This window comes from Leucopleurus acutus (genome assembly GCF_964270905.1).
Source record: "Leucopleurus acutus genome assembly, chromosome: 3".
Taxonomy (NCBI): domain Eukaryota; kingdom Metazoa; phylum Chordata; class Mammalia; order Artiodactyla; family Delphinidae; genus Leucopleurus; species Leucopleurus acutus.
The window spans coordinates 66914678-66926801 of NC_139145.1; the positions used below are offsets into that span (position 1 = coordinate 66914678).

The window sequence follows — 12124 nt, forward strand, 5'->3', positions numbered from 1 at the left end:
TATTCCATCCAAAAACAGCAGATTACACTTTCTTCTCAAGTGCACACGGATCATTCTCCAGGATAGATGACATCTTGGGTCACAAATCAAGCCTCAGTAAATTTAAGAAAATTGAAATCATATCAAGCATCTTTTCTGACCACAACTCTATGAGATTAGAAATTAATTACAGGGAAAAAATGTTAAAAACACAAACACATGGAGGGTAAACAATACGTTAAATAACCAAGAGATCACTGAAGAAATCAAAGAGGAAATCAAAAAATACCTAGAGACAGATGACCATGAAAACACGACGATCCAAAACCTATGGGATGCAGCATAAGCAGTTCTAAGAGGAAGTTTATAGCTATACAAGCCTACCTCAAGAAACAAGAAAAAACTCAAATAAACAATCTAACCTTACACCTAAAGGAACTAGAGAAAGAACAAACAAAACCCAAAGTTAGCAGAAGGAAAGAAGTCATAAAGATCAGAGCAGAAATAAATGAAATAGTAACAAAGAATACAATAGCAAAGATCAATAAAAGTAAAAGCTGGTTGTTTGAGAAGATAAACAAAATTGTTAAATATTAGCCAGACTCATCAAGAAAAAGAGGGAGAGGACTCAAATCAATAAAATTAGAAATGAAAAAGGAGAAGTTACAACGGACACCACAGAAATACAAAGCATCCTAAGAGTACTACAAGCAATTCTATGCCAATAAAATGGACAACCTGGAAAAAATGGGCAAATTCTTAGAAAGGTATAACCTTCCAAGTCTGAACCAGGAAGAAATAGAAAATATGAACAGACCAATCACAAGTACTGAAATTGAAAGTGTGATTAAAAATCTTCCAACAAACAAAAGCCCAGGACCAGATAGCTTCACAGGTGAATTCTATCAAACATTTAGAGAAGCACTAACACCCATTCTCAAACTCACATTCTCAAACTCTTCCAAAAAGTTGCAGAGGAAGGAACACTCCCAAATTCATTCTATGAGGCCACCATCACCCTGATACCAAAACCAGACAAAGATACTACAAAAAAAGAAAATTACAGACCAATATCACTGATTGAATATAGATGCAACAATCTTCAACAAAATACTAGCAAACAGAATCCAACAACACACCATGATCACACACCATGATCAAGTGGGATTTATCCCAGTGAAGCAAGGATTCTTCAATATATGCAAATCAATCAATGTGATACACCATATTAACAAATTGAAGAATAAAAACCATATGATTGGGCTTCCCTGGTGGCGCAGTGGTTGAGAGTCCGCGTGCCGATGCAGGGGACACGGGTTTGTTCCCCGGTCCGGGAAGATCTCACATGCCACAGAGCGGCTGGGCTCGTGAGCCATGGCCGTTGAGCCTGCATGTCCAAAGCCTGTGCTCCGCAACGGGAGAGGCCACAACAGTGAGAGGCCCATGTACCAAGAAACAAAAAAAAAAACAAAAAACATATGATCATCTCAATAGACGCAGAAAAAGCTTTTGACAAAATTCAACACCCATTTATGATAAAAACCCTACAGAAAGTGGGCATAGAGGGAACCTACCTCAACATAATAAAGGCCATATATGACATACCCACAGCAAACATTCTCAATGGTGCAAAACTGAAGGCACTTCCTCTAAGATCAGGAACAAGACAAGGATGTCCACTCTCACCACTATTATTCAACATAATTTTGGAAGTTCTAGCCATGGCAATCAGAGAAGAAAAAGAAATAAAAGGAATACAAATCAGAAAAGAAGAAGTAAAACTCTCACTGTTTGCAGATGACATGATACTATACATAGAGAATACTAAGGATGCCACCAGAAAACTACTAGAGCTAATCAATGAATTTGGTAAAGTTGCAGGATACAAAATTAATGCAGAGAAATCTCTTGCATTCCTATACACTAATGATGAAAAATCTGAAAGAGAAATTAAGGAAACACTTCCATTTACCACTGCACCAAAAAGAATAAAATACCTAGGAATAAAGCTACCTAGGGAGACAAAAGACCTGTATGCAGAAAACTATAAGACACTGATGAAAGAAATTAAAGATGATACCATCAGATGGAGAGATATACCACGTTTTTGGATTGGAAGAATCAATATTGTGAAAATGACTATACTACCCAAAGCAATCTACAGGTTCAATGCAATCCCTATCAAATTACCAATGGCAATTTTTACAGAACTAGAACAAGAAATCTTAAAATTTGTATGGAGACACAGAAGACCCCGAATAGCCAAAGCAGTCTTGGGGGAAAAAAACGGAGCTGGAGGAATCAGGCTCCCTGACTTCAGACTATACTACAAAGCTACAGTAATCAAGACAATATGGTACTGGCACAAAAACAGAAATATAGATCAATGGAACAGGAGAGAAAGCCCAGAGATAAACCCACGCACCTATGGTCAACTAGTCTATGACAAAGGAGGCAAAGATATACAATGGAGAAGAGACAGTCTCTTCAATAAGTGGTGCTGGGAAAACTGGACAGCTACATGTAAAAGAATGAAATTAGAACACTCCCTAACACCATACAGAAAAATAAACTCAAAATGGATTAGAGACCTACATGTAAGACCGGGCACTATAAAACTCTTAGAGGAAAACATAGGAAGAACACTCTTTGACATAAATCACAGCAAGATATTTTTTGATCCACCTCCTAAGGTAATGGAAATAAAAACAAAAATAGAGAAATAGGACCTAATGAAACTTCAGATCTTTTTTTTTTTTTTTTTTTTTTGCGGTACATGGGCCTCTCACTGTTGTGGCCTCTCCCGTGGTGGAGCACAGTCTCCAGACGCGCAGGTTCAGTGGCCATGGCTCACGGGCCCAGCCGCTCTGCGGCATGTGGTATCTTCCCGGACCAGGGCATGAACCCATGTCCCCTGCATCAGTAGGCGGACTCTCAACCACTGCACCACCAGGGGAGCCCATCTTCAAAGCTTTTGCACAGCAAAGGAAACCATAAACAAGACGAAAAGACAGCCCTCAGAATGGGAGAAAATATTTGCAAATGAATCATCAGACAAAGGTTAATCTCCAAAATATATAAACAGATCATGCACCTCAATATTAAAAAAATAAAACAACGCAATCCAAAAATGGATAGAAGACCTAAATAGACATTTCCCCAAAGAAGACATACAGATGACCAAGAAGCACATGAAGAGCTGCTCAACGTCACTAATTATTAGAGAAATGCAAATCAAAACTACAATGAGGTATCACCTCACACCAGTTAGAATGGGCATCATCAGAAAATCTACAAACAACAAATGCTGGAGAGGGTGTGGAGAAAAAGGGAACCCTCTTGCACTGTTTTGGGGACTGTAAATTGATACAGCCACTATGGAGAACAGTATGGAGGTTCCTTAAAGAACTAAAAATAGCACTACCATATGACCCAGCAATCCCACTACTGGGCATATACCCAGAGAAAACCATAATTCAAAAAGACACATGCACCCCAATGTTCATTGCAGCACTATTTACAATAGCCAGGTCATGGAAGCAACGTAAATGCCCAGTGGCAGACAAATGGATGAAGAAGTTGTGGTACCTATATACAATGGAATATTACTCAGCCATAAAATGGAACGAAATTGGGTCATTTGTAGAGATGTGGATGCATCTAGAGACTATCATACAGAGTGAAGTAAGTCAGAAAGAGAAAAACAAATATATATTAACGCATATATGTGGAACCTAGAAAAATGGTACAGACGAACCAGTTTGCAGGGCAGAATTAGAGACACAGATGTAGAGAACAAACCTATGGACACCAAGGGGGGAAAGTGGTGGGGGGTTGGTGGTGTGATGAACTGGGAGATTGGGATTGACATGTATACACTGATGTGTATAAAATGGATGACTAATAAGAAAAAAAAATACATAAAAGTTGAGTGGAAATACAAAGAAAATTCCTAGAGAAAAAAAAGAAAGGAATTCTGTGTGTGGTCAGGAGTAACTAAAATCAGAATGAATTTGAGTAAATCAATGTTAATATTAACGGTAAGATGGTGAAAAACCTGAATTTGGTTTCTCTCTGTCAAGAGAACAAAGGGTTTTTGTTCTTTTTTTTAAATTTTGAGCTGCTTTTGGTAACATCATAAGTTTCTTTACAAGCTTTTAAGAAATTTGTTGTAACTCTTTGTATTTGCTTTTGATTTTTTTTTTTTTTTTTTTTTTTTTTGCGGTACGCAGGCCTCTCACTGTTGTGGCCTCTCCCGTGGTGGAGCACAGGCTCCAGACACGCAGGCTCAGCATCCATGGCTCACGGGCCCAGCCGCTCCATGGCATGTGGGATCTTCCCGAACCAGGGCACGAGCCCGTGTCCCCTGCATCGACAGGCGGACTTTCAACCACTGAGCCACCAGGGAAGCCCTGCTTTTGATATATTTTATTGTCAGTTTGGTTAAGTGAATAAGTACTGTTTCACAGTGACCTATGACCCTATTTGACTAAGTGTTTTGAAACTTTTTGATATTTTTGACAAATTTCCCAAAGGTCAAATTCTAATTAAAGTTCATTTGACCTCTAGCTAACTTTGAGTTTTCTAAAGGGCCCCTGAAGAACCTCAGAGAGAGATATTAAAGTAACTAGGATTATTTGGTATTTTAAATTACATGGGAAGCATTGTCAAAGAGTGATAAACATTCTCAGGTTATACTGTATGGGTAAATATTGTTAATATAGATATGTTAGAAATTATATGGAATTCCTAAAAAATCTGGTATGCCCTAATAAAACGCTATCAGTCATAATTCTAGTTATTACCTTACAATGTTTTCTGTCATAGCAGTAACCAAGTTTCTTTGTCAGTTGCATTGTAATAAGATCTTTAATGATGCCTTTTGAAGTTTTTTGTCATTTATAGAGTTTATTATTGTACTATAATGCTTTTGCAAAAAATGCCTCATCTTCAAGAAGATTCATGGAAAGTACAGGTTTCTGATATCTTACCCACTGAACTGGGTAAGAAAAATGAATCCTGATGAAGGATTCATTACATAAGACTGAGTGAACTGGAGAATATGGTTTTATAAAATGGTTTTTATCTGAAATATTACTGACTTTAATCTGTGTTCTCCAGATATAAGTAAAGCTTTCCCCTTAAGCTAATTATGACTTCCAGCAGCTTGATAAATTATACCTTCATAAGGAGAACTGAAATACTTATCTTTTCTCTCTACCTGATCCCTCCAGAAATTGTAAACTCTTAGGTTTCCAGCAGCCTTATCAGGTGAATAAGGAAGATCACCTCCTGACAGGTGCAGGAATCTCAAGGTATTTGGGGGTCCTCGAGAAGAGAAGAATTCACCCAAATCTATAGATATCGCAAGCAGAATCTGTGATAAGCCCTTGGCTGGAGTGGCTTTCCTGGCCTTGAGAGTCCTTTTAAAAAGTTCAATCTGAGATTCCTTATGAAAAGTTCCAGCACAGCTGATTTAAAAGAGCCTATATGATCAATTACACTTTTGTAAATAATCAGGCCAAGTTTACTAAAACCAGACTTATTTTGCAAACAAATTAGTCTTTAAAAAAATTTTTTTTCTATTTCTTTAATTTATTTCTTTATTATTTTTTTGGGCTGTGTTGGGTCTTCGTTGCTGCACGCAGCCTTTCTCTAGTTGCAGCAGTAGAGTGGGGGCTACTCTTCGTTGTGGTGTGCAGGCTTCTCATTGCGATGGCTTCTCTGGTTGTAGGAGCACGGGCTCTAGGGGCGCAGGCTTCAGTAGTTGCAGCACACAGGCTCAGTAGTTGTGGCTTGTGGGCTCTAGAGCGCAGGCTCAGTAGCTGTGGCGCACGGGCTTAGTTGCTCCGCAGCATGTGGGATCTTCCTGGACCAGGGCAGGAACCTGTGTCCTCTGCACTGGCAGGCAGATTCTTAACCAGTGCACCACCAGGGAAGCCCGACAAATTAGTCTTAATTTGGCTATATTTGGTAGAAATTAGGGTAATTTTAGAGAGAAAAAGATTATGTTCCAGTGGATATTAAATTCTAGTTTTGTTAGTTGAGAACTGTATTTACTGCCTAAGACTCACTTCCCAGATAACTCCTTGTTATTATACTACATTATTGTAAAGTTTAATTGAATTATTAAAAGGACACTCTAAATTTGTTTCTGAAGCTTATCACAGCAGTTTATCTTTGGATGATCAGATGCCCCATGACCTGCAACCAGGAAATTATTCATCCTGGAAAAGGCATCAGTTAAAGGACTGTCTCTAACCTAGATGAAAAGACCCTTATTAGGTACTCTTAAGTAGCTCTTGCACAGCAAAACTGAAAGGAATTGACTCTTGAATTCAGATTTCCCACTTAAGAAGGGTATCTTCACTGGACTGGCCTACAGAAAGGACTACTGACCGCAAATGACACCCACATCAAGATGAGAAGGAGAAGAAGATGACAGCTGTGGTAGACTGTTGACCCAAGAATCTAGACCAGGTCTGTAAGACCCATCTTACTAATTCAATTGAACTGTTTACCAAATGTTTGTCTCCTATCAAAATTGAAAGTTATTATTTTACTTCTAACCATACTGTTGCCCCAATGTTCAGGATAGAAGGAAAATTCTCTAGTGAAGTTATCAAAGTATAACTGCTCATGACAGGTATCACTGCTTGCTTTAGGTCTTCTGCTAAAAGCACATGTACAATATTTGTGTGACAATTTGGTGTAATGGATAAAATGTATATCCTATAAAATGTTTCCCCATAATCAGACCTCTGAACTTGTTCACTATGTCTGATTAGTTTTCACCCAGTGTAGATAACTAGGCATATCTCTCTGTCTATGTATATATAGAGATAGATAGACATAGTAGATATAGATATCTATATAGATATAGCTATAGATATATATAAACAAAAAGGAGGTCTAGCACTGAGGGACATGATGGATTCAGGGAGGCAGCAATCATCTTGGCATCACAGGACAAATACTTTGATCTATCGAAAGATTTGCAAACAAAAGTGTAAATGATCAAAGAAATTTTCACATATTGAGGTCTGGGAAAGTCATTCTGGCTTATACATCATTTAAATTAAACTGGAACAGCCTATTCTGTGGCTTGTTGAACATACATTGTATTACATCTGCTTTAACCATTAAGGAAAAAATTGTATTTAGAAATCAAAATAGAGTAACTGTGGTTCAGACATCCCAAATAGAACTGGGTGGCCATAGTTTCAGATTTCTTTCTATATTACTGAGGACTTGAATTTTCTGAACTGTATCAGACTCAAGAACACCACCAGCTGTTCTCAACATCTGCTAGCAGCCCTCAACTGCAACCTTATGGTCTCAAGGTGACTATGAAATCTTGATCTTACTTTAGGAGTATTAGTAACAAATAAGACAGCTTTAGCCTCCCAGCAGAAGGCATTAGATTCTTTAGCCAGACTAGTACTCGACAATAAAATTGCTTTAGAATAGATTTTAGCAGAAAAAGGAAACATATGTGTAGTAGCTAATAGCTCCTGTTATGTATATGTTAATACCATATCAGAAGTTAAAACCTACTTACACAGAATTAGGAAATTGGCTACCTGGCTACAAGTCTCCCCATTAGTACCAGGTCCAGGCTGGTTTTCAGGCTTATTCTCCTGAATTCCTCAGGGAACGAGATCTATTTTCCAAGGTTTATTAAAGTTTGGGTTGTCACTCCTCTTACTTCTAATTGGTTATCTGATTATAAAATGCGCTGTACAGGGAGATCAGCTCAGTGTTTTGTGACCACCTAGAGGGGTGGGATAGGGAGGATGGGAGGGAGACACAAGAGGGAGGAGATATGGGGAATATATGTATATGTATAGCTGATTCACGTTGTTATAAAGCAGAAACTAACACACCATTGTAAAGCAATTATACTCCAATAAAGATGTTATGAAAAATAAATAAATAAAATGTGCTATAAGCTGTTGCACCAAAATGGTGGACCAGGGGACTAAAATTTAATCACATAAGTCTTGGGTCTAAGACCTGGAACTCGGAAACATGTCCAACTTGGTATGCAATGTTTCCATTCCCCAAATTGAGGCAGGACTATGCCCCATTTCAGCAGGAAATAGAATAGTCATCACTCTGTTCCCTCAAAGATTTGGGGGAAAGTTAAAACAGGAGTGGGGATAGATGCCGAAAGCTCAACTTCTCTGTACACCAGTGCCAAATCAAATCCGAGAGACAGAGTTTTGGGTGAAGTAGAAAAGGATAGCTTTGTTACTTTGCCAGGCAAAGGGGGACGCAGCGGGCTCCTGCCTCAAAAAACTATGTGTCCCAACCCAGGACGATTTGATGAGGAGTTTTGACAATACTTCCCAAGGGTGGGGTTGCTGACAAGATTAGGGTGTGTGCTGTTTCAGATGGTCAGGTCTCCTAATCTTGACTCAGGTGGTTTCTTGGCTGTTCCTCCCTTGATTAGCAACTGTTCGAATCTGCCCTTTGGAACTCCGGGAAGGTCACGGAGGCTGGAGTCTTGCCTACAAGAAATGGGGGACAAAAAGAAACCTCTGTGCCTGGGAGCCCCACAGGGCCCCGCTCAGTTTCAGGATTGAAGCCAAGTCCCCCTAAAATTGAGTTTCTTTACTGAGTTTATGATTAATCTCTCTACCCAAAACTTTATCCCCTTTCGTATCCCCTCTGACCTCAATCCTCTGCTAACTAAACAGTAATCAACCAGAATCAGATGACTAAAATTGCTGTGTTGATAACATTATTAATGTACTAAAAGCTATTAGAGATATCATCATTAATATACAAACTCAGGTTGTTTCTCCAGGGCAAGATGAGCTAACAGACTGCAAGCCATGGACCACCTGGCCAGAGCATCATAAACCAGGGACATCCTGACTTTCAAAACTACAATGAAGAAATGTCACAAGACAATTAATTCCAGCCTGTTTGTTCTTTAAAAAAATCCTAACTCAAAGACCAAGTTGAAGTGTATCTGAGGTTTATCTTCCACTCCCTTGCTTGGAGCACTGTGATAAACACTGTACTTTCCTTCACCAAAACCTGGTGTCAGTAGATTCGCTTTGCTGTGCCTCAGGCGGGATGAGTTCCGTTTGGTAACACAACCGCTCAGCTAGCAGTGTGGCAATCTGTGACCGTGGGTGCCTATGTGGCCATTCATTTTAGCTACTAGGGGCCTCTTGAGACCTCATGTGCCACATAAGATTGTGTGTGAAGACCAGGATTGCCTGTGTTCTGGTGGAACACCTGTGATTCCATGTGGCTTCCTGTGACTTCATGTGACCCTGTGTGGCAGCCTGTTACCACATGGAGCCTCCTGTGACCTTGGGTGGCCTCAGATCCAATCTTCCCAGAAAGAGAGATCTGAGGTCCCCAGAGAATATGGGCACTATCCGGCGTAGCTGCCCCTTTTCCAGATCCTAAATAGACCCTCACCGCCCTCTCTCCTCTTTGGCTTGCAGACCTGAGATCCAGAGGCTCCTGGTGTCTGAAAACTGGGGTCCTAGGGGGCGTTAGCGTCAGCGGGAACCGGCCCACCGGCAAGTGTGTCTCCTAGAACAGGTGACCGCGACCTCTCTGCCACCCGAGCCCGCCCAGCCATAAAAGCCAGCATCGCGCTGGGTAGGGGTAAGGGTCGCGCGTTGGTGGGGTGCGCGCGGCGTCGCGCTCCTACGCTCGTCGCCCGTGCTGCCCTCTCCTGCCGGTTTCCCCAGAACTCCGGGTCGTGACGTTAGGCGGGGCGGAGAGGGCCGGTCGGCTCTGCAGCCTGGCCCCTCCCCCGCCCGGGGCCTCGGCGGTTCCCACGCGGCTGTGAGCGTGCGGAGCGCCCGGACCTGGACCGCGGCGGGGCTGGAAGGGGGCTGGAAGGGGGCTCCGGTGCAGAGCGGGCCCGTGGCGCCCTCCCCCTCCCGCCAAGACACCGCAGCCGCGCGCGGAGGCGGGGCGCTGCGGAGCCGGGCGAGGGGGGGGGGGCGGGGGCTAAAAATACCCGGCGGCAGCGGCTGCGCGGCTTCTGCTGGGGCTGCGGGGCTGTGGGCCGGGGAGGCCGTGCCGGGCCCATCTGGGTCCCGCTGAGCGACATGCTGACCTTCTTCCTCGTGTCGGGGGGCTCCCTCTGGCTGTTCTCGGGTAAGTCTTCCCCCTCTCCCCGTCCTCTTCTGTGACCCTCATCCCTGGCACGCTGTGGGGTCTTGGTCCCAGGCTGGGGGTGATCCCCCAGCCCCGGCTGCCGAGCCATCCTTTCAGGACTACCCTGGGCCCCCCAGGTCTACCCCCTTCCAAATTCTGGCGGGCTCCAGGCCGCGTTTGGGAAGTGCTTGTGTCAGTGAAAATGAGGGGCCTTGCTCTCTGAGACCTCACAACAACTTCCCTCCGGTTCTCGACTCCCCCCAACCCTTATAGTGAGAACCATCCGCCGAGCAGACTAGGCCCTGAGCCCACTCGTCCCCCAAGGCCAAGTCCAGGGACAGACAGTTCATCCTTGTCCATCTCCAGGATGCAGACCCTGAGGATGTTGGACCCTGAGGTCCCACAGCAGGTCAAGGACGTGACCGGGACTGACCTGGGGCTTCCTGATCCTGGTGAGAAAGCTTCCTCACAACCCCTCCTGCCCACCCTTCAGCCGGAGTACACGATTTCTGTAAAGCAGGGTTCACCAGGCTCCTCAGCTATGCCCATGGCTTGTGTCCCCACCCTGCCAGCACCCACCTCTCGCCCTCACAGGAGTCAGCCTCTCACCCCTGCATCCTCTCAAGAAACCTTGAGAACCCCTTCTGAATCCCTGCCCAATGCTCTTGCCCCCTCCCCACACAGGACCTGGGCTCTCACCCAGGGTGCAGTCATCCACCAGTTCTGCTGCCTACACCAGCCACTCCCCTCTGTGAGTGTTGGGTTCCTCTAGGTTATGATACCACTAAAGGGTCTCCACCCACCCCCACCCATACCCCCCCATGTGCAAATTCAGTCTCATAATGTATGTGAAGTGCTCGAACCTTAAACTGGCTTTAAGCTGGACCTGACCCAGAGCAAGTGCTTTATGAATGTTAGTTTTATTATTATTTCATGCTCAAACAGCATCATCAGAGGAGGTAGTAAGGTTCTTTCTGAGCCGAAGAAGGGGAGGAAGGCGACCCTTTTGAAATCCTTAACTGAAACCTTGCCTGTCTTATTTAATATTCACAGCAAATCCTAGGAGGTTGGTGGTGCTCTTTTTTTACTGAGGTTCAGAGGTTAATTGACTTGCCCAATGTCACACGGATAATATCTGACAGATTAGGATTTGATCTGAGTTTTAATTGATTCATCATTGCTAAGTGCTTCCTGGTATCAGGCTTGAACCTAGAGGGTTGGTAGGCCAGGTAGTGGTGGGCAGCCCCTGCCACCATTGCCCTGAGTCAGGCCACAGGGACACCTCCCCTGAGCTGGGGAGAGTGAGGCCTCCCTAATCCCCTCAGCTCCCTAAGCTCCTTCTGTCTGCCGTGTCTGAGGCCAAGCCGTGCAGGGGGACTCTGGGCCTGATGTGCTCATCCAACAGGCAGGGTTGGAGCTAGAGCTAGGGTTAAGAATAAAGGGCAGGAGTCATCAAAATAATGGTAATGATGATGATGATGATAGTAACAGCCACCATTTATTGCTTGGATGATGGTCTCAGAGCCTTTTCCCTGTGCCAGGACCCCTTTGCCCTACCCTTAGGAGGCCCCCAGCCAGCCATGGGTCCAAGGGTAGCTCTCTGGAGCCTTGGTCTTCTGTGGCTACAGGGAAGTGCCTGGGGGCTACAGAGCCACATGTGGCAGGAGTCATCAGCCTCTGAGAAAAAAAGTCCTTACAGTGCGGGATGCTTGTCTGAAAGTGGGATTCAGCAGATGCTAACTCAAACTGGTCTTCTGTCCTGCTTCGGCGTGGAGTGTTTCCCAAAGCGGTCAGGCGCCTCCTAGAATGAGGAAACTGCCTCAATGAAAGACTGTTCAGGGGCCTCAGAATAGTCAAGCAGGGTGACTCTTGGTACAGGTGACATCTTCTTCCCTACAGACCAAGTTTCTCAGTGGGTACAGGAAATTCCTCAAAGATGCCATACTTGGTGTAAGAGTGAGACACTGAGGCTGGTGTGTGGTACCCACTTCAGACACATTGTGGCATTCGC

At 43.7% G+C, this 12124-nt stretch overlaps 1 protein-coding gene across 1 annotated transcript in view; it reads left to right on the top strand.

Annotated features, from left to right (window-relative positions):
* The first annotated feature begins 10026 nt into the window (after nt 1–10026).
* Nucleotides 10027–12124, top strand: part of ACSL6 (acyl-CoA synthetase long chain family member 6) — a 63732-nt gene continuing 61634 nt past the window's right edge. The window contains exon 1 of the mRNA XM_082835406.1: nt 10027–10113. Within this exon, the coding sequence (XP_082691532.1) occupies nt 10065–10113 (49 nt within the window). The 5' untranslated portion in view covers nt 10027–10064. The remainder of the gene's footprint in view (nt 10114–12124) is intronic.